Source organism: Ceratotherium simum, chromosome 8 (assembly GCF_057802395.1).
Source record: "Ceratotherium simum simum isolate JZ-2026a chromosome 8, ASM5780239v1, whole genome shotgun sequence".
Classification (NCBI taxonomy): domain Eukaryota; kingdom Metazoa; phylum Chordata; class Mammalia; order Perissodactyla; family Rhinocerotidae; genus Ceratotherium; species Ceratotherium simum.
This window is the reverse complement of record NC_141907.1, coordinates 21957851-21979841: the sequence shown is the minus strand read 5'-3', so window position 1 is coordinate 21979841 and position 21991 is coordinate 21957851. Positions and strand designations below refer to the sequence as shown.

Below are 21991 nucleotides of genomic sequence, written 5' to 3'. Positions count from 1 at the left end.
TCTTTAGAACAGTGCAGAATGTGAGCTCCTCGTTTGCACGTTAGTCAGTGGGGCAGGTCTTTGAAACATGGACTAAATTCCTGCAACATGCTATATTTGGACACCTAAAAGCCACACCCTGAACTTGGGAAGTCCAGATATTAGTAGTTATACCAAAGAGAAATAAATACACACTTCCTCTCATGAGCTCCTTCCCTTTTACCATGCAAGAATTACATGTAATTTTTAGGCACACTGGGTAAATGTTAGTAAGTGTCTGAACATTCAGAACTTAAAAATTACCAGGGTGTTCTCTTCCCAACAGTGGTACAATGGACACTAAGGGAAAGCTTTATTACTTTTTCTACTGTAAACTGCAATCTTATTATCACTTAAACAGAGTACACTATCAATATCTAGTTCATGAAGATGGTGAGAGATAAAGACATATCTTAAAAACAGAAAATGGAGAAACACTGAGTCTCAAAATTGTATGACTGTTCTGAAGATTAATAAAATGTATGTGGAAATGACTCTTATGAGCAGCAGAAGTGCTCTGCAAATGTAAATTATTTTCATAATAAAATAAGTATAGGGTCAGAAATTTTTTGTAATTAAGGAAATTCAAGGAATGCACTTTCTTTACAAATGATTCAACAAAATAAGTGGACTCAATAGCCATAAGGGAACTAAATGTTTAATCAAGTTTTCCTAAATATCTCATTATGGTGTCATTGAAGATATTACGTTAGGGACAGAGTAGCTGAATCTCTGGTTATTCGTTCTTCCATTTCAAACTCAGTCTTCAGTCTTTTTTTAAAAAAACACTGAACTGATAATAAAAAGAGCACTTCATATCAAATGAACCTAAGTTCTTTAAAGGGCAGACAATATTTCTTATTCATTTCTATATTCCCAAGATGTTATACAATGCCAAAAATACAGCAGGCACTAAACAAATGCGGAATGACACATACATCTTAGAAACTCAATTAATACTTGTTGGATGAGTGAATGGATGACAAAATGATTCTATTAAACAAGGTTGCCAGGCGAATGTCACCTTAATTCACTCCTTTTAGTGGCATTTCTAGATAAAACAACAAAATCTCTCAAAATTATGACTAAGTTTCATAAACTAGAGATGATGCTGTCTTTCAAAGAATATGTTTAACAACAAAAATTCTACTTCTCAATTATAGTTTTGCAAATGTTTAATTTTCTGCTATTAAAATTATCAAAAATGTTAAATTTTTTTTTTCTCTTGGAATTTGAAAGCTTCTTCAAAAGATTTTCTGTACAGGTGCCTTGGAACTCTTCTATTCAATAAATATTTACTGAATGCACAGTAATTACTACTGGGCACTGGATAAAATAAATGTAAAACATCAGAGTCAAGAAATTATTACGAAGGCTAGTAGAAAGCTCAGTGTAAGAAAATGTATTGACTTTAAGAGGGAGTTCAACAAAAAATGAACACAAAAGCCCAGTTAATAAACACCTTCTTTCTAAAGGGTATTAAATGAAAGGACAGCTAAAAATTGAGCTTTTACAACTTGTTATCACACAATCTCCGGGTAAGAAGAGGCATTACATTCAAAACTTGTCAATCTTAGTTTCTTCTAGAATTGAAAAATTTACGAATTCCAATGGTAGAAGCATTTTCAAGATAATCTTACTCAGGAAATTAGTTCGATCTGCAATTACACATGACTTTTTCTAGTACATTTAGCATTTAAAAACCTAACAGTTCACAAATACTATTAGCTGAATTTACTTGGTATACAGCATTTTCCAACTTAGACTTCACTTACTTTACACAAGAGTGGTTTAACTAATTATCATTGGGCCCGGCCCCGTGGCTTAGTGGTTGGGTGTGCGCGCTCTGCTACTGGCGGCCCGGGTTCGGATCCCGGGCGCACACCAACGCACCGCTTCTCCCGCCATGCTGAGGCCGCGTCCCATGTACAGCAACTAGAAGGATGTGCAACTATGACATACAACTATCTACTGGGGCTTTGGGGGAAAAAATAAATAAAATAAATGAATAAAAAAAAAACCAACAATGTTTTAAAAAAAAAAAAAACCTAATTATCATTAATGTCAAAACAACTTTTAGGAAAAGTTCACTTGTTTTGTGAGTACTGACACAATGGTTAAAACATTAAAATACTAAATAGCTTCCCCATTCACCGGAGACTCTTGTCAATAGTTAAGAGTTATATGAAGCAGGAAAAATGTGAATAATATGCTTCAATAATAAAAATAAATTCATAAAGACAGACTCATCAACACATCGTCACTGGATAGTGCTCACTCAGACTTCACTCCAAAGTTTTTTCCAATTCTCAAATTTATTTCAAACCTTTCAATTGCCCAGCAGCAGCCAGGTTCCATATGAGGATGCGAAGGTAGGCTAGCAGTGGCCAGAGTCTGCATAATGGACACACTGAGGTGGCAGCTCTGCAAAGGCAGAGGTCCATATAAGGCAGGCTCCTGAATGAGGTAACACCCCAATGGGGTCAAGAGACTGGCCACATACAGGGGGACTGAGCAAATAAGAAAATATATTTAAGATAAAAGAGCGAGGTTTTCCACAGTCAGTGAAAGGAGATACAAATAAGGAAGGAGGTTAAGCTAGAATTAACCCAGTAGCGTTGGACTGGTATTAGTGTGAACTGGTATCAGGTTATCAGTGTGAACTCATGACTTTTAATATAGAGAGAGAAAAAAATAAAGGGGTGTGTGGTTCTTAACTCTGTCCACTGAAAGGGCCTGGGTACAACAACGCCTCAGTAGCAATGAGCATACCTAGCGCACAAATCTTGGTTGCTAAATACCATCTCAATTAAATGTAACCAGGACTCCTTGGAGAAATGGTTGTTTCCAAGGCTAGGGCTGAGAAATAACAAAAAGACCCTGGAACATCTTTTTATCCCAGAAAGTAAGGAACAGCTCAAAAAATGATGGAGACATACATATAAAAGAATATAGAAGCCAGCTTGAAAGGCTTCCCACTAGCCAAGTTTGGGACAATTTCAGCATCAAAATAACAACAGCAACAAATTATAATCCACTGAATAAAATAGGAATCCAGGAGTCCACACTAATATAAATGAATAAATGCAGATAATCAAGCTTTAGAACAGTCATAAGATTTTGAGATGCACTATTTCTCCAATTTTTATTTTCAAGAGATGGCTGTTATCTCCCACCATGTTTGCAAGATAAAATGTTGATAATACACTCTGTGTAAGCTCTTCCTTAGAGTAGAATGCAAACTAATAAACAGAAGGAATGATAGAATTTGAAAAATTACAATTTGGCAACCATCACAGAAATAATTAATTCAGGGAAGAAACATTCACGGATGCTAAAACTAGTGGATGAAAGTGATATAAGTAAAGGGATTTTACAAAGTCTCCAAGTTTCTCTCCCCAATTTATTAATTACAAAGAGGTAAAAAAATAACTTTACAGTTATAGAAAGGTAGCAGACACTATCTTAATCAGGTGATCAAAGGTAACACCATCAGGGGCCAGCTCAGTGGTGTAGTGGTTAAGTTCATGCACTCTGCTTTGGTGGCCTGGGGTTCGCAGGTTCGAATCCCCAGGAGCAGACCTATGCACTGCTCATCAAGCTATGTGTGGCAGCATCCCACATATAAAATAGAGGAAAACTGGCAGAGATGTTAACTCAGGGCTAATCTTCCTTAGTAAAAAGAGGAAGATTGGCACAGATGTTAGCTCAGAGTCAATCTTCCTCACCAAAAAAAAAAAAAAAAGGTAACACTATCAGTAATAGGACAAATTGACACCATGACACCATGTGCCACTCAAAAGAATGTAATGAAAAGAATCACTTCTGTGACAGTCCAGCCCAAAATGCACAACCTGGATCTAATCATATGAAAACATCAAAAAATTCTAATTTAGATACAATCTACAAAATGACACTTTGGAAAATTACTGGCCAAAGACATGCAAGTCCAGGAAATACTAAGGAATTATTCCGAATTAAACAAGATTACAGAGCCAGGACAATTGGGTATAATGCATACTCCTGGATCTTTTGGCTATAAACGTCATTCATTACTAGGACAAATGGCAAAACTGGAATGAGGGTCTCTGGACAAAGTGTACATGAGAGTTCTTTGTTCTGGTCCTCAACCTTTCACTAAATTGAAATTGCTTTAAATATAAACGAAATCTTTCAATTCTTTTTCAATTATGTAGGTACAGAGCTCTAATAATTCCAACTTCCCAATTACTTTGCAGCTTGTGGTTTTCTTCAAGAAAGTACAGTAATCTTTTAACACTAACAATAATAATAGCAAACAGTAGGCCCTTGTTAGCTATCAAGTATTGTTCTAAGCTCTATATATTTATTAACTCATTTAATCCTCAACACAATCCTCTAAGGTGGGTACTATTATTAGCTACATTTTACAGACAGGGAAAGTTAAGAACAGAGAGATTAAAGTACTTGCTCAAGACCATGTATCTAGTGTTATCTAGAGACTTGAATTCAGGCAGTCAAGCTCCACACTTACTTTGGGATACTGTCTCTAGAAAATGATAGCGTACCTTGGGGTTTCTCGAGATATCAGTGTCTAAAAGATGAGAGGCCTCAGTAATTATGACACCTCAGAACCCATAAAAAGTTTACTTGTTGTTCAATACTCATTTAGTACCAGGTGGAAAAGATGTAAGATCCTAAATTCACAATATTGGAAGGCTTCTAGTATGAATTCAAGATGTTTATCTAGCAAAAAACTAATAAACTAGTACAAAAATATTTATGATACCTTTTGAAAAACTAGACTTTAAGGGAAAACTGATTCTTCTCTTGACTTTGGTTGCGTTCAGGAATAATCTGAAATTTTAGTAGTCTTTTTAGGAACAAAGTGATTATATTGGTTTAAATTACTAAAACATTTAAACTTCACTATTTTTCTATTTTTATGCGCTGGAGTTGAAATAACCTGCTTCAAATTTTTTTGGCTTTTCTAATTGTCTATTCAATAATTCTCATTTGTATTTCTTTGTTCTCTTGCAATTGACTTACTTCCCAGATCTGGAAATACTTTCCTATTTTAACTTTTTTTTTCAGGCCCCAGCTGTGCCAGTGGGGAAGAAAATAATTCTGCTTACTTTAGTGAAACAGTGTTGGAGACAAACCAACAAGTTAGTATCAAATAATTAAATTCAGAGTTCTTCTTAAATTATAAATTGCCCTTCCTTATACATGTTATTTCATGCAAACAAAATACTTCGTGATCTAGTAAGTAATAATTATTTATTTTAAAGAAGTGCAGACAAATCAGAAATGATAAAAGTGACCTCTAAATCCTGCCTAACCAATTTACTTGCAAAATAAACAAATTTCTTATATTCTAGAAGACAAACACTGTACCTATTCGTAGTTTATATATGCTTTCAGTCTACATAAATGCTACTAATAAAAATATTGCACCAATTTAGTATTTCAGAGAATTGTGCTCTTTGCTTCCCATTAATATAAAGAAAAATGCAAGACATTCACAATGACATCAAATTAATTTTTGAAAAAATATCACCCAAATTTTTCATTAAAAAACATGGAAAATAAAGACAGCACTGTAAACTACAAAACTATCGTTTCTTATAGCAGCCTAAGTCACACAAAAGTATCTCTTTTCCTAGAATTGACTAACAGGAAGATATTACTTCTAACTACTTATAATCTAATAAAACTTTTTGTAATTTCATAAAGGCATATCCTCCTAGGTAATTCTCTGGATGCCTTCATAAAGTTTATACTCATTGGCTCTCTACTGTTATATTTGTTCCTTTTCCTTAAAAGAAGGCCTCATTTGGCAAAAATTCACAAGTAACTCAAATGACAAGAACTCTAAGACATCATGAAGACATAGCACTGCAAAACCCTTCCACATTCTTAAGTTTATAGTAAAGTACAGCAGTGGCTGGGACCGTAGTTCATATTCTTAGAAATTACTTAGGTATGATGAATACCATTTGCCTTCTGGATGTGTTCAGGTCCCGTGCTGAGAATCATCCATTCCCTGAATTTACAGGGTATTTGGAGGGCATTTCTATCCCAAGATTTCCAAACTAACTCAGAATGGATAGCACCTAGTTTTTGCCACCTCAAATTTACTTTTCTGCTCCTCCAATGATGCTTTTAAAAACACTTGTCTCCTCTTGCACAGTACAGACATGTCTGGTGACCCTACGTGAACACAGTCAGGATTTCACCTTGTCACAGTAAAAAGTGCCATGCAGGAGTGAAAATCCATAACAGCCAGGAAGATTTTAGAAAGGGGAGAGGTGTAGTAAAATTTACTGATATGGTTTCTGTGTTGTTGTATTAGCTCATTTCAATAAAATGCCAAAATGGGATTTAATAAAGCATCTATATTTGAGAAATGATATACTCAATTATCATAAAATTCAGAGTAGGACCAAAAGAGGCCCATGAGAAAATCTGTTTATGGTACAAAAGTTCTAGACTACAACTTGTCAAGAACATATCAGATTTTTCTGAAGGAGTGGCTATATCATGGGATCCCAACTGCCAGACCCCACCCACCCATCCCTGGATCCAGAATAAACTTTTAGGCTTTTCTTCCACCTACTCTTCTCAAAGTCTAGTTTCTCTTGTTCATCAATCTGTTATGGCTGTTTGCTAGGTACCCCTTCTCTCTCTGTCTTCTTCTGAGACAAGACTCATCGCTGCTGCCAGGGAGAGGGGGCCAGGGGAGGAAATAATCACAGGACTCCATCCTGGATGTCACAGTGATAGGTTTAGGTGTGGCCACATGACCTAAGCCAGTTACTTCCTGAAATTTTTCTAACTAGAGCAGGCAGGAAAGACTCCTATATCTCTTTGGTCATGATCCTGGAAAAACGTAAGCCTCCAACTGCCAGCAGCCACAGAGCTAGCCTCTAGGAAAGGCAGGAGGAGAAAATAAAATCAAAATCCAGAAAGAAACAGACAGAGAAATACAGATAACCCCAGTGGATTAAACCTCTTACTACACACCTACACTTTCTCATTAAATAAGGATAGTTTTTCCTAATTAAGACAGATTGATTTTCTCCTTCATCTATTATTTCCCAACTGGGTCATTCCATTAACATATAAACACACTGTAAAATCTCCCATCTTTTAGAAAATAAAAGGATTTCCTTCATATCATACCTATCTTCAGGTATCATAGTCCCATTTCTCTTCTCCTTCTTTTGAAAGTCAACAATATTTACTATCTTCACTTCCTCTTTAATCCACCTCAATCAGACTTTCACTTCCACCACTGCAGTGCAACTGCTTTTGTCAAGATCATCAACAACCTTAACCTCTACTTTGCCAATCCAATGATGAGGTCTCCGTCGTCATCTCATTCGAACTTCTGGAGCATCTGACACTGTGCCCGCTTTCTTAAAACATCTCCTTCATAGGCTTCCAGTCCCCTCCATTCTCCTGGTTCCCCTCATACATATCTCACTGGTCACTTCTTCTCTTTCTTCCTTCCTGGCTCCTTCTCTGCTTCTTGACCTCTCAGCACTCACTCCTTCACCTCTTTGCATCATAATCTCAGTGTTTTTCAACCGTTTTTTTTCATTATTGATCCCCCCACCCCAAATTGAGCCTGTTCAGACTTTTTCCCCCTAATCACCTCCATCTCCAAGAAATTTTAATACCACAGGTACATAAAACCTAGGCCCCATCCTTAATTCCTGTCCCCACTCCCAATTAACTTCATGAATCTAATCCATCAGCAAATGCTGTCAGCTATTCCTTCAAACTATATCATAAATCAGTCCTCTCTGCTACCTCCCTCTCACCAGGTCACTGCAAGAGCCTCAACAGACCTTCCCCTTCTACTCCTGCCCCTCTTCCTCAAGAGTCTAATATCCACACAGTAGCTACAATAATCTTTTCCAAAGATAAATCACATCACTACTTTGCTCAAAATTTCTAAATGGAGCTAGACTTGCAATATACTTACATTATACTTACAATAAATCCCAAACTCTTTATTAGACCCTACAAAGTCCTATGAGATCTGGCCCCTGTCTATCTCACTGATCTTATTTGTCTCAGACCTACGACTCTCCCCATCCCTTATGACCTTCTAGCTATACTAGCCTTCTTATTGTCCCTTAAACACTTCAAGATCATGCCAGCCTCAGGGTCTTAGCCCAGCTGATCCCTAAAACTGGAATATACTTCACCCAGACCTTCTGTTGGCTCACTCTCTCTCATCACTCAGGTCTATGGCCAAATATCATTTCTTTGGGGAGTTCTTCCTTGACTTACATTACTTAAATAGCCCTCCCTCTGGTCACTGACTACCTGGTCACTGACTACAGGTTAACCTGCTTTACTTTTATCATATCACTAATCTGTTCCAGCAGTCATGTAAGTGTGTATGTATCTACATGCACACATGCAAACCTGTTGACTATCTGTCTCTCTAAAAGAGTGTTAACTTCATGAGGGCAGGATATCTATTTTGCTCAAAGCTCTATCCCCAAAACCCAGAATAACGCCTGTCGCACAGCAAGAACTAAATAAATTTTTGATGACAATGAATGAATGGAGCGAGTTTGACTTCTGCCCCTTGCAATTAATAAAATCAGTGATGACAGAGTATCCTTCCAACAAATTTCCCATTACTTGAGGTCATCTGAGTCTCTTTATCTTCTGTCACTAAAAAAAGACATACTAAAATAAATAAACTGCTCAAACTTTAAAATAAAGCACTATAGCAAAAAGAAGGCATAGTATACTGTAATTTCAAGCCACTAAACAAAGCATGTTGAACAATCAGTTACGCACAGGAATTTATTAAGCATTTAGTTTTGTGATAAATTCAGCCTCCAGTACTTAATATAGTGCAGGTTCCATTAGAAACTAGAGTGATTACTTTTTTGGGCATTCCTGAAAACCATTCAAACAATCTAGATATAGTCCTAAAACATATATTCACTAACTTAAAACTTAACCTTCCCTTTTTCAAAAGCTTCCAAATACACATCTAAAAGAGAATGCAGTCTAATACCATGGTCAGATTCATGCAACTGAGCATGCCATTAAAAACAGATGAGAGAAATTTAGACAACTACCAAAGCAGATCAATCTCCAACTATCTCACACTGCAATCTGGGATGTGCTTACCTTTGCTAAGGTCACAGGCTCTGGATCAGTGGGTATGCAGCTAGTACACAGAAACCTATTATTATTCATTGTAGTAGAGCTGTAGCACTATCATTAAAATTCTGCCACAAAATATTTGGTACTGGTCAAAACACGGAAAATAATGACGTTAGAATTCTATATTCTTATAATATATAATTTAGAAACCAAACAAATGCATAAGCAAATTTAAAAGGAAGTTCTTGGGCCTCTCCTTCCTAATTACTCACCCTCCCATTTCCCCTTTTCCAAGCCCACCTCCATCCCCTTCCAAAAAGTTCAAGACGTTGTTTTAAAAGAACTGTCATTCAAATTCCTCATAGGAAATAAATTCTAAGAAGGATTTGAAAATGGTAGTAACATGCCTGTGAGTCAGTGCCATCTAGCAATGGAGGATTATTTTGTCAACAAGTTTCATGCCTGTCTAAGTTTAAATTCATTTTTTGTTAACTTAACTATCTTTTCAATCCATAAACCAACACAATTACCCATAAAGAAAAGAAATGCTGACATTACATGGAAAGATATAATAAGGCGTAATCCCAATTACCAACTCTTATACATAGTGGCAGTACTATCTGAACAAAGTACTTGCTGAATTGAAAATATTTTTTAAATATTCAACTTTAAAAAATGTCAGTAGAGGGGGCTGGCCTGGTGGTGTAGTGGTTAAGTTCACGCACTGCATTTCAACGGCTCGGGGTTTGCTGGTTCGGATCCTGGGTACAGACCTACACACCACTCATCAAGCCATGCTGAGGCAGCGTCCCTCATAGAGCAACTAGAAGGACGTACAATTATGACATACAAATATCTACTGGGGCTTTGGGGAGGAAAAAAGGAGGAAGACTGGCAACAGATGTTAGCTCAGGGCCAATCTTCCTCAAAAAAAAAAGATGGCTTGAAAAACAAATGTCAGTAGAGTGCCTCCCTTTTCTTTAAGCATAGTCAGATCTACCAGCTCTTAAGAAAACCCTTTTTTTTTTTTTAAACTTTATTTATTTATTTTTCCCCCCAAAACCCCAGTAGATAGTTGTATGTCATAGTTGCACATCCTTCTAGTTGCTGTATGTGGGACTCGGTCTCAGCATGGCGGGAGAAGCGGTGCATCGGTGCACGCCCAGGATCCAAACCCGGGCCGCCAGCAGCGGAGCGTGCGCACTTAACCGCTAAGCCATGGGGCCGGCCCTAAGAAAACCCTTTACTTGATCATACTACCCATTTGTAACTACTATTCACTTTTCCTCCATTTTCTTGCCTATCCCTTAAATAGGGGGTTACCCACTGTTTGTACTTCATAACTACTCCTTCTCTTAAATCATGTTTTTATTGTAGTAAAACAAACATAAAATTTACCATCTTAACCATTTTTAACTGTACAGTTCAATGGTATGAAGTATTTATATTGTTGTGCAACCATCACCACCATCCAACTCCAGAACTCTTTTCATTTTGCAAAATTAAAACTCTGTACCTATTAAACAATAACTCCCCACTCTCCTCCCCCCAGCCCCTGGCAACTACTATTCTACTTTCTGTCTTTATGATTTTGACTACTCTAGGTACCCCATCTAAGCGGAATCATACCATATTTGCCTTTTTGTGACTGGCTTATTTCACTTAGCATAATGTCTGCACGGTTCATCCATGTTGTGTAGCATATAACCTTTTTAAGGCTTATTTATGTTCCATTGCATGTATATACCACATTTTGTTTATCCATTTATCCGTTGATGGACATTTGGGTTGCTTCCACTTAAATCTTTTTAAGACTTATTTTGTGTGTGTATGTGACTCAATTCCCCCTACCAATGTTTAAATTGATTTCTTGAAGGTTAATGATTTTCTCCTTGCCAAATCTAATGGCTTTTTCCCAATACATCATATTTCTCTATATCAAAACTACTAGCTACTTGTCATCTCTCCTCTCTCCATCCCCCACTGAGAGAGAGAGAGAGAGAGAGAAAGAGAGAGAGAGAGAGAGAAGACTTACAAAGATTCATATAATGTAAAGAGAATGAAACATGAAAGATGTCAGTGAACCAGGGAAATAAAACTAACCGCATGCACAAAATGTTAATTAACAATAGCTACAAAAAGTAGATAAAGAAAGAAACAAAATCAGTCACAAGGTTCACAAGGTAAGCACAAATCATCTCCTCAGGAATACATCTATTCTTATTACAGAGACGTAAAAAGAACATTCTTCATGAAGGCTCTCGGCAGATACTGTGCAATATGGTGGACTATGACCTCAACTATACAATCATCCATTGCTTCCTGAAAACTCTCCTCTCCAGACTTTCAGGACACTGTACCTTCCTGATTCACCTCCCATGTCTCTGATGGTCAATACGTATTTCCTTAGCTAATCCTTTGCTTTTGCCTTATTAGCAGTATTCCCAAGGGGCTACTCTCTTTCCCTTTCCTTCTCTTAGTGAACTCTCAATTCATAAGACTTTAACTATTATACCTTTATGTGAGTGAATCACAACTCTACATCGTTAATGTTGTTTTAGAACATAGCCATTCAGCAGCCATAAGCTCCTAGAGAAAAACATCTGTTTTATCCTTTTTGTTTTAGCCGATTAATGGTAAAGAAAAAAAATTAATGATGGAAGTAAAAACTTAATTTCCTTCAATGGGACTGACACTTGTTATTTCATTTTGTCAGACTGATCTAGACTCTTAATTTTAAACTAATAACTTAAGTAAGTAGCTGATTTTAAACACTCTGAGTAAGTAGCTGATTTTAAACACCACCATTTCCAACATCCTGGAAGAATTCACACTAATGCTAAGACAAAGAGAAACACAAGACTGGCCAAATGTTCGAAGAATGCTTATTAAGGACCTCTTACTGAAGAGCACCTTAACCAGATGAGAAAATTAGACAAGAAGCGTTATTTGTGCTTACTACTCTATTTGGATAGAGTAATCAACCACAGAGTGAAAAGAATTTTAAGTATGAGACATATATACGTGTTATGTGATTTATCCTATTTTTTATCACTCATTCCCTCTGAGAGATATATTTATATATGTAATATAACATATATGTATATACATATATGTTCCAGAATTATAGAAATGTTTAGAATTTTTAAAAATAAGCCATGTTCATTCAAGAACATGTTCATTCAATTCATTCAAATTGAATTTGAAATTTTTGTTTTGATGGAAATAATGCAAATTACAAATACTATTACAGTTGCTTCTAAATTGCTAAGTAATACTCAGTGGAATAGGAAAAAAGACCCAAATAAGCATAAGACTTGTTTGAAAAGAAAGAAGATTTTTGTAAAACTGACCATCTTTGAAGAGGAGAATACTATTATCAACAAACAAGTCCCTCATCTAAAAGGACAGAAATAAAATATTTGTTGTACCTAAAGTTAATTTAATCTAGTGCATCTCCTGCGATAATATACATTTTAACATCCAGAACTGTAACCAGAGTCCCTCCTATCCACCCCCTTCCCAAACCAAGAATTGGTAATGCAAAATTTAACACACATCCATATGGAACTGATTCCTAACAGCTGGGGAAAGTAAGAAAAATAGGATGCTCAAGAAAACCTATTGTTTTCTAGACAGTCCAACACAGTGAAAAGTGGACAGCCCTCATTTTTACCTTCTGCAGAAGGTTCTGCTACTGTACTCCAAACTTGAGGTATCCCTTGAGTCTGTGAACACAGCAGAGGAGAAATGTAGAATAATTCAGGTATACAGAAAACCATAATAAGGCAAATTCACAAACAATTTTAGAATAGTACTTCCTTAAATCATAAGAAAAGCTTTATCATGAGATAAATAACATACTGGAAAATTTTTTATTTGAGAAAAAAATGAGGCTCACAACATATCTATTTCATGTGTTCCCAGAGAACAGAAATTGTCAAATTTTCTAGAGCCCAAAGTACAGAGAGATGTGACAGGCAGTTGGTCTCTGCATCCTGTTCTGAGAGGTGGTCTCTATTTCAGAATAAAACCAAGACAGATCTTGAGATCAGAGCTGTCCCAAAGTCAAGTATCTTCCGTAGATTAAAAAGGAGTAATTAATCCTAGCAAATCAGTATACGTAATGACCCTAAATCTCCGAAAGTCAAGTATCCTAAAGTAAGGAGGAAGAGTGTCAAGAATAAAAGAGAAAGAGAAATAGGAAAGAAGACAATTAATACAATAAAAACCAAAAATTAGCCCTGATGAATAGATTCGAACTGAAGGGAACAGAGACTGAAATGCTAAGGTAGGATAATGACTAAGAAAGATCAGCAATTTATTGTGAGTGCTTTGAACTCATTTAGATAAGTTTATAATAAAAATAAAATTATTTGATCATAAAGGAAGAAAGGACACACTTTATACAAAAGCACAAAAATCAATTCTGATTAATACAGAAGTGTTCTGCAAATTGATCAAGTGATTTGCAAATTGATCAAGCAACATTTATTTATGCTACTCTTCTAGCAAAAACCCATGTTAAGCACTCTTAAATGTTGGTTGATAGAGTAAATGAGCAATATGTTTGTGTCATCTATTCTCTACATTCAAAAAACTTCAACTACAAAAGACTTTTGTTAGTGGTGCAAATGATGACATTTGTCATTCTGAAACTAGACTCTACCTCAAGAACAGGCCTTCCCTTGTATAAACCACTTTCTGCGGACAATGAAAACCCAGTACTCTACAGCTGGCTAAGAGCAGCTTTTCCTAGAACTAAAAGTATCGTTTAAAAGTGGAAAAGTGTTAAAAACCTGTGTTAATAAGACAGCACAGCATTTGAAACACAATTAGAGCCTTATGTTTTTTAAATGTGCTATTTTAATTACAAATATCCTGAAAGCTATTAATCCAGCGGAGTGCCTCTTAGTGAAGGGGTGATGGCAGATCAAAGGTAAATGTCCCTTAATGCAACTAACTTCTCTGGCCTTACCTGACCTCTGTAGGCAGACCGACATACTTCTTATTCTATTGTCCCACAGTGCCTAGTACACATATCTTGATTACAGATCACATCATAACCTTTAATTACTTGTTAATAGACCTTTCTCCAATAACAGACTGTATACAGTGGAGAACAGAACACATACTCTTCACCTCTGTATCTTCAGTACCTAGGACAATGCTCTGCTCATAATAAGTATTTACTAAAAAATATTCACTGTTATGAACCAGTTAAATGATTCTCCTTGAGCCCAATGGGTCTAAAATCACAAGGAGGAAAAAAAAAATGGAATTTATTCTGAACAAAGGGGAAAAGCTGATCCCAGTCTTCCTTTAAAACATTTCTCAGAATTCATGATTTCTCATTCTTCCCACTCAAATCCACATTATATTAAACTCAAAGCTAGTCTTCCCGCCTATGGTGAATTCATCTTCCTGTAACTAACTCTCCTATATTACAAGGCTTTCTAAAACAAGAAGCTGTAATAGTTTCTAATACTTAGTGCAATGATGATAAAAATGTTAAAATATGCTACTACTTCCCACACACATAGTAAATATTGCTAACCAATAATTTCTACAATAACATCCTTCTTTGCTACTGAGACCAGACACAGATCAATCTTCCTTAATACAGTACTCCAGGCAACCACTACCAATTGGCAAGCATTCGTATATGAGAGGAATCATACTTGCCACTCTTGGAGCAGCTCATCGGGTTTAAACATCAAGGCTCACTAGTCTGGTCTCCTTCTCTAACTGACCCTATTTTCTACTATTCTCCAACTCAGATGCCTCTTTCAGCATTATCAGTCTCCAACGTCCCCTACAGGTGCCATGTGCACATTTGTCTTACAAAAACAGTAGTAACAAGGGATAGTCACTGAGCACATGCGATGTGCTAGGCACTGTGCTAAGCATTTTACATCCATAAATTCATTTCATCCTCAACAATTTGATGTGGTAGATGACTTTTACCCCCCATTTAACAGATAATGAAATTATGAGACAGAAAGGTTAAGTCCTACATGTTAATAGCAAAAGGCAAATATTAAAACAGTGATTTACTCTTATCTCGCATACACTAAAAAATTATTAGTATATTTGTGATTTGTAAATTGTGCTTATTTGAAGGATTTAGGATTTAAGTCTGGAATTAACACCTATTCATCTACTCATTTTAATGTGCTAACCTGTGTATATCCCTAACTTTTATTTCTAAGAAAATTTTCTCTCTCAAAATCTTGCTGAGGAGTCATCTCTCTAATGAAGACTTCCCCATAATAAATCTGCCTATTCTCTTAAAATCCCATAATAGTACCACTTACCCAGTATTTAATCAAACCTTCTTGTATTATTTTTTAACATTTCATATGTGCATATGTAATAATACTGTAAGCTCCTTGAGGAAAAAGGCCTTATCTTATACTTCCTTGTATTCTACCATACTGATTGCTATGCATACTGTAAATATACAAATAAATATTGTGTTGATGGATGCCACAAAGATAATGCTACCTTATTATCTGCAAGGCCTACATTTTGAGTTACTCTTCTGATAATGCTAAACAATACACACTGATCCTTTCACATTTTTTTTTTCATTCCAGTTTCATTGTAACCAGCAGCATACACCTAAAAAAGCTGGTAGATTTTATCAACATTTAGAGATCCACTTGTACTTTCACATCAAGAAGAAAATCCTTATGAATATTAAGAAGAAAGGAAATATTTATAATCCTCTTTACTTTTAGAAATTTAACATCCATGGTCAGGAATTTTTTTCCTTTACATTGCCTTTTATGTAACATTTACATTTTTGCTTTCCTAAATGTAAAGAAAATACTCTTGGTCATTTTTCTCTAGTTAGGCTTTATATCCACTTGAAAACAACCTTTATTAAATGCTTACATCTCCCTTCTTCAGACAATTTCAGTTCCTTTAAATTTCTAATCAAAATAAAAATTACATCTTCTGCAAAATTTCCAAATGTCTATTCAATTTGTAAAGCCCAAAATTACACAGTGACCTTAGGTAAGATAAGACCCGTGCTGAACAGGATGGAAAGGTTACCTCATGGTTGTCACATGCTGTAATTACTTAACCCAATGAGTTATCATTCTTAAAAACAGTACATTACTTAATCAGTTTTTTATCTACTATAGTCCCTAAATCTTACATATAACCAATAATTTTCTATCTACTTTTTCTTTTATATATCTGGCTACTATTGAACTGCATTCAGTAATTCTAACAACTTAGCCAGTTTATCAAAATCTACCTGAAATCTAATTCTAGTTTTTAAAATGGCTTTCATTTGCATTGGACTGCTGCCATGTGCAAACTGACCAACCATTCTCTACACACACATAAAAAGTGCATTCAGGTCATGCTGAAATTTTATGAGGTCAGATCAATTTCTGTGTAACATAATTTTACTTTTTCCCCAGCTGACAACATCCCATAAAGATCTTAGGTACATTTCAGCCTCCAGAGAATTGCACACTACAAGGCTAAGTATTTAGCCTAATGTATCTGTTCATTTTATTGATGAATATTATAAGACTGAATCAAAAACGTTACAAAACTCTAAATACAGCCAAACACTTTAGTTTACTCAGCATTTTTACAAGGATAAGTCAACATTTACTAAGTGTCCCCCAAGTGTTGCCAGAAATTATGCTAGGCACTTTTACTACATTACTCATTTATATCACACAAGAATTGCATTTTAGGGCCGGCCTGGTGGCGTAGCGGTTAAGTGTGCACACTCCACTGCAGCGGCCTGGGGTTCGCAGGTTCGGATCCCGGGCGCGCACCGACACACTGGTTGCCAAGCCACGCTGTGGCAGCGTCCCATATAAAGTAGAGGAAGATGGGCACAGATGTTAGCCCAGGGCCAATCTTCCTCAGCAAAAAGAGGAGGACTGACACCGGATGTTAGCTCAGGGCTAATCTTCCTCACCAAAAAGAAAAAAGAATTGCATTTTATAAGTGAACTTTAAAATGCGCCCAATGTCTTAACATTCATAAATAAGACTGCCAGGATTTAAATTTGTATAACTTGAAAGCTCACATACTTCTATGGCATGCCACCTCCACCTCCAGCAAATTTTCAGGTAACTAAAGAAGGAGCCATGAGGAGGCTACCATTTATGGTCTATCTCCTTATCCCCTTCAGAACTCTTGGTCAACCCTCACAGCCTATCGCAAACACCACCTTTTGTATATAATCCTACCAGAGAGTTAATTATCCTTCCAGTGAGCTATCTCCACATCCTACACTTACTTCTATTATTGTACATGTCACCAGATATTGTAATTATTTGTTTACTTTGTCTTTCCCACTCAGCTATTTACTCCCTATAGCCCGGAGACATGTTTAACTCATCTTAAACACCCAGGATCCAACGCCTACTTAGCACATAATAGACAAAAACTGTTCTGCTAATGTGCTTCTGTAACACGAATTAGCTTATGTGCAACTGGTAAACAGGGATCACGTCAATATAATATAAAAGTCACATCACTTCACATGTGACTTTCCTCACGTTACCATTTTACATCACCAAGTAACAGCAAATGGATGCAAGGAATACAGAATGCCAAAACAGCAAGCTATGAACACAATGTCCACTCACCACTCCTTCTTCCTCTTAGCTCAATTTGGCCATAGCCTGTCTTAGAAACGCTTGCTGCTCAGTTCTTATCTTCACGCACTTTGTCCTTGTCTTTATAATTTAGCAACCTCAACCCTACCTAATAGGCTTCCATTAAGTTATCTTTACTTATATTTTAAGGTAAAGTCCTATATCTGCTATAGTATTTACTGATTAGGAATTTAACACATCTTTTCACCTGTGCTAGTATTTTTGTTAGTACTGTTAGCGTTCTGGTTACAAAGTTGCATAGGTTTTGAGTAGTCTGCTTCAACCCCATTTCTTCCCATAAACTTTGTGATTTTTAAGTTCATAATTTTGCAAAACATAAGTTTTTCAGGAATGCATATACTTCATTATAGCAAAAATGCCTGTACTCAAAGTATTTGATGAACTGAATCACTGAGTATCCGATGCTCGTCAGGCATTATACATTCATTCATTCAACAAATATTACCGAATATCAAAGTAAACAAGGCACTGCTCTAGGCATTGGAGACACAACAATGATGGGCAAAGTATGATTGTGTATGTTTGAGTGTATACGCGTATGTGTGTGCATGTTGTATGTGTATCAATTTGTATTCATATTCAACTAAAATTACATATTATTGCTAGAGGTATATTCAAATCTCTATATTAGCAGTTTCAAAACCTTTTCAGAAGAATCATGTTTTGTTTCCCAAGAGAAATCTTAAACAGAAACAAAATATACCACGCACACTCAGCATGCCCTGCCCCTGGGATACCTCCAGGAAACTTGAGGCTGTCAGGCTATGATTTAAAAACCATGATCTAGCAACAATGCTCTGCCTTTACATGACTCCTTTAATAAATAAAGAGTCTGGGATGGGTTGAGAAAATCAATGAAGTCACTCTATAAAGCTTCTAGTGGAGGTTTATTTCACTCGACTCCTCTCCCTCCCCACCCCATGCAGCTGTTTTAGTAGGAGCCCTAAGACTACTCCTCCCACACCCTGATCCCCTAAAAAGGGTATGTGAAAGACTGGGGTTTGGAGAAAAGGAAGCATAGAGTAGATAATTTAGGCCAACTCTTTGGAGACTTATGGGGAAATTTTTTCACCATCATAATGGTAAAATCTTAGGGGATGGAAATAAAGATAAAAGCCTAGGGAAAAAGAGACTTAAGAGGCTACTCAACTTGAAAAGGCCTTAAGCTAAAAAACAAACAAACATTCTCATAGATCACAAAAGATCTCACGGAACTCACTAAGGCGGGAAATCAAAACAGAGTTTTGAGGACAGAGTCCCCTCAGACTTGGGAAACATTAATAAACAAAACAGAAAAAGACCCTCTGCTTTCTGAAGTTCACAGTCTCAGGGGCAGGGAAGAGAGAGAAGAGAGACAAAAATAATGAATAAGTCAATTATACAATATCTTAGAAAGTGAAATTTGATACGGGAAAAAGAAAGTGTGAAGCTGTGTAAGAGGGATCAAGAGTGCCAAAAAACAAGGGTAAAGGGGAGGGGAGGGAGCGTGGTTTGCGATTCTAAATCGAGTGGTCAGGGTGGGCCTCCCGGAGAGAAGAGCCTTGATAGAGGCTTTAATAAGAGAGGTAAGGGAGTTAGCCATGAGGTCATCTGCACTCCTGCAGCGGTGGAATAGCAAGGAGTCCAGCTGGGATAGATGTAGAGACTTAGACGTCTTCGTAAAGATTTTGCCTTTTATTCTGAGCCACTACATGGTGTTGAGCAGAACTGATTTACCTTTTAAATAGACTACTCTGCTAAGTGAAGAAGAGACTACAGCGGAGCACAAGTATACCATGAAGGAGACCAAGGGGCGGCTACTGCAAATACCCAGGCAAGAGATGGGAGCTGAAGCAGGGTGGTAGCACAACAGGTGATGAGAAGTGGTCAAATCTTTCTTCCTTCATTCGAACATAGTTAAGTGGGCTCCATTCAACTTACCACATACCAAATCTAAAATATACTAGTAGCCATAGATTCCATAATGGATCTCCAATTCCCTTAGTAATATCTACATACTGCTGAGGTATTTCACATAAATAGACTAAGTCTTACTGAGTTTTACACCATTCTAGCACTTTCCCTCATGAAATTTATACTCATTTATTCCAACCCAAGTTCATATTACTTAAAAACAGAACAAGGAGGAGAAATGGAGAGAGAGATTTTTAAAGTCTATGTATCTTTCATTGAAGTCAGCAGTATTTTTTTTTCCTTCTTTCTTTTTCTTCTTCCCAGTATATTTCAACAGATGCCTCCTTTAAAGAATGAAAACAGGGGCCAGCCTGATGGCGCGATGGTTAAGTTCACGCACTCCACTTCGGCAGCCTGGGGTTCACATCCCGGACACGGACCTACATACCGCTCAACAAGCCATACTGTGGCGGGGTCCCATATACAAAATAGAAGAGGATGGGCACAGACGTTAGCTCAGGGCCAATATTCCTCAGCAAAAAGAGGAGGATTGGCAATGGATGTCAGCTCATGGGCAATCTTCCTCACCAAAAAAAACAAAAACAAAAATGTAAGCACGCTATAAACCTTCTTCTACCTTAATAAAAATACTGAGCCTTGGTGGGATAGTTTTATGTATTTTCCAATTTCAAAATGTTACCATTGACAGTCTAGTAAACATTATTATTTCTTTACACGCCTACTTGGTAATCTGTCCCAGCTTCCTTTTAATTTCATTTCATTTCCTGAACTAGCAGAGAAAAATAGATGCTACAACATAATTGCTTGACTTTGATAAAAGAACAGAAACATTAGGAAAAAAACATTTTGGTTGACTCTGTTACTCAAAAAGAAAAAAGCTTAATGGACTTTTTTTTATTATTTTATTAGCTTTCTAGTATTAGGGATCAGGTTGAGGTTTTAAGTCATACACTTTTCCTGCCCTAAACAATTACTATCCATAAGATAGCTAGAGAACTTAAGGGTAGAAAAAGGAATAAAATATAAATCATACAACTTTATCATGCAACTAGTAGAAGACTTCACAAAGGATTTACTTAAGAAAAAGCTTAAAAGCTCTGAGCCTTCTAAAGACTTTAGGAATTGTTCTCCATAACTAATAAGAAAACTTTAGGATCCGAATGTTTATTCGATAAACCTTTTATAATAATTCCATTTAACAGCTAAAACGATGCTCTACAACTTTAAGCTTTCAGACATGCATTATCTTATTTATTCTAGCATAAAGTATCAAATTATCTGAAAACAGGCTGATCCTTAAGGAATTCAAAGAAAGACAAAAATCATCTTTCAAAATCAAAAATGGAAAAATTATTTACTAAAATATAAATATCCTCACAGAAGTGTTATTTTGATTTTTTTTTTTAAATCATATGCAATTAGTGAGTTAACAATAGCTAAGCAGGGCAGAAGGGCAAGTGAGGGATCCAGATCACTAAAATAGTCTTACCTTCTGATGTTTTCCATCGTTTCCATAAATCTTCAACAGTTATATGCTTATCTTCTCTGTGCAGATGGCTGTGTTTATTAGAAGCATCTTTATATTTCATATCTTCTCTGATAAACTATAAAAGAGAAAATACTAAGTTAAATATACTTAAATTCACTATTTTAGCTTCTATAAACTGAGAAAAAAATAAAATTTGAAATCTAGTGGGTGGTGATTTTCAGATAATAAATGGTACATTTTTGGTATTTTATACTCACATTATTCTTAAATGTTTATAAAATTTTTAAAGAAATGTCTTCCACTACCAATCATAACAATAACAACAACAGCAGCAGCAGTAAAAGTACTTAATGTTTATCATTTAACAGGTACTATTCTATATTATATAATAAATATGTCTATATATCTATACACACACATACACATATACAGAGATACAATCATTTCACTTCATGACATTTCTATATGGAAAGAATTATGAATCCTCATTTCATAGATGAGAAAACCAAGGCCCAAAAAGGTCAAGTGATTTGCCCAAGGTTAACAAACTTATGAACAGCAGAGCTAAGATGCCAGCCCAAGCACTTTGGTCATGCTCAACACCATAATATACTGCCTCAATATTATACATTTTTACCAAATACCTAGTTACAGGGGTTCTTCAAAACACAATAAATACTAATCTCAATTACTGCATCATATTTCTATGTTCTCCTTCCTTGTAAGCTATTATTTATAGTTGAAAGGCATTCGATTACAGTGTTTAGAACTAAAGTACTTTAAAAACTAA

At 36.1% G+C, this 21991-nt stretch overlaps 1 protein-coding gene across 3 annotated transcripts in view; it reads right to left on the bottom strand.

Annotated features, from left to right (window-relative positions):
- The window catches only part of STIM2 (stromal interaction molecule 2), a 151325-nt gene that overhangs the window by 42121 nt on the left and 87213 nt on the right, over nucleotides 1–21991 (bottom strand). For all 3 annotated transcript variants that reach the window (XM_087434159.1, XM_087434160.1, XM_087434161.1), the window contains exon 3: nucleotides 21202–21316. In XM_087434159.1, the coding sequence (XP_087290285.1) occupies nucleotides 21202–21316 (115 nt within the window). The remainder of the gene's footprint in view (nucleotides 1–21201; nucleotides 21317–21991) is intronic.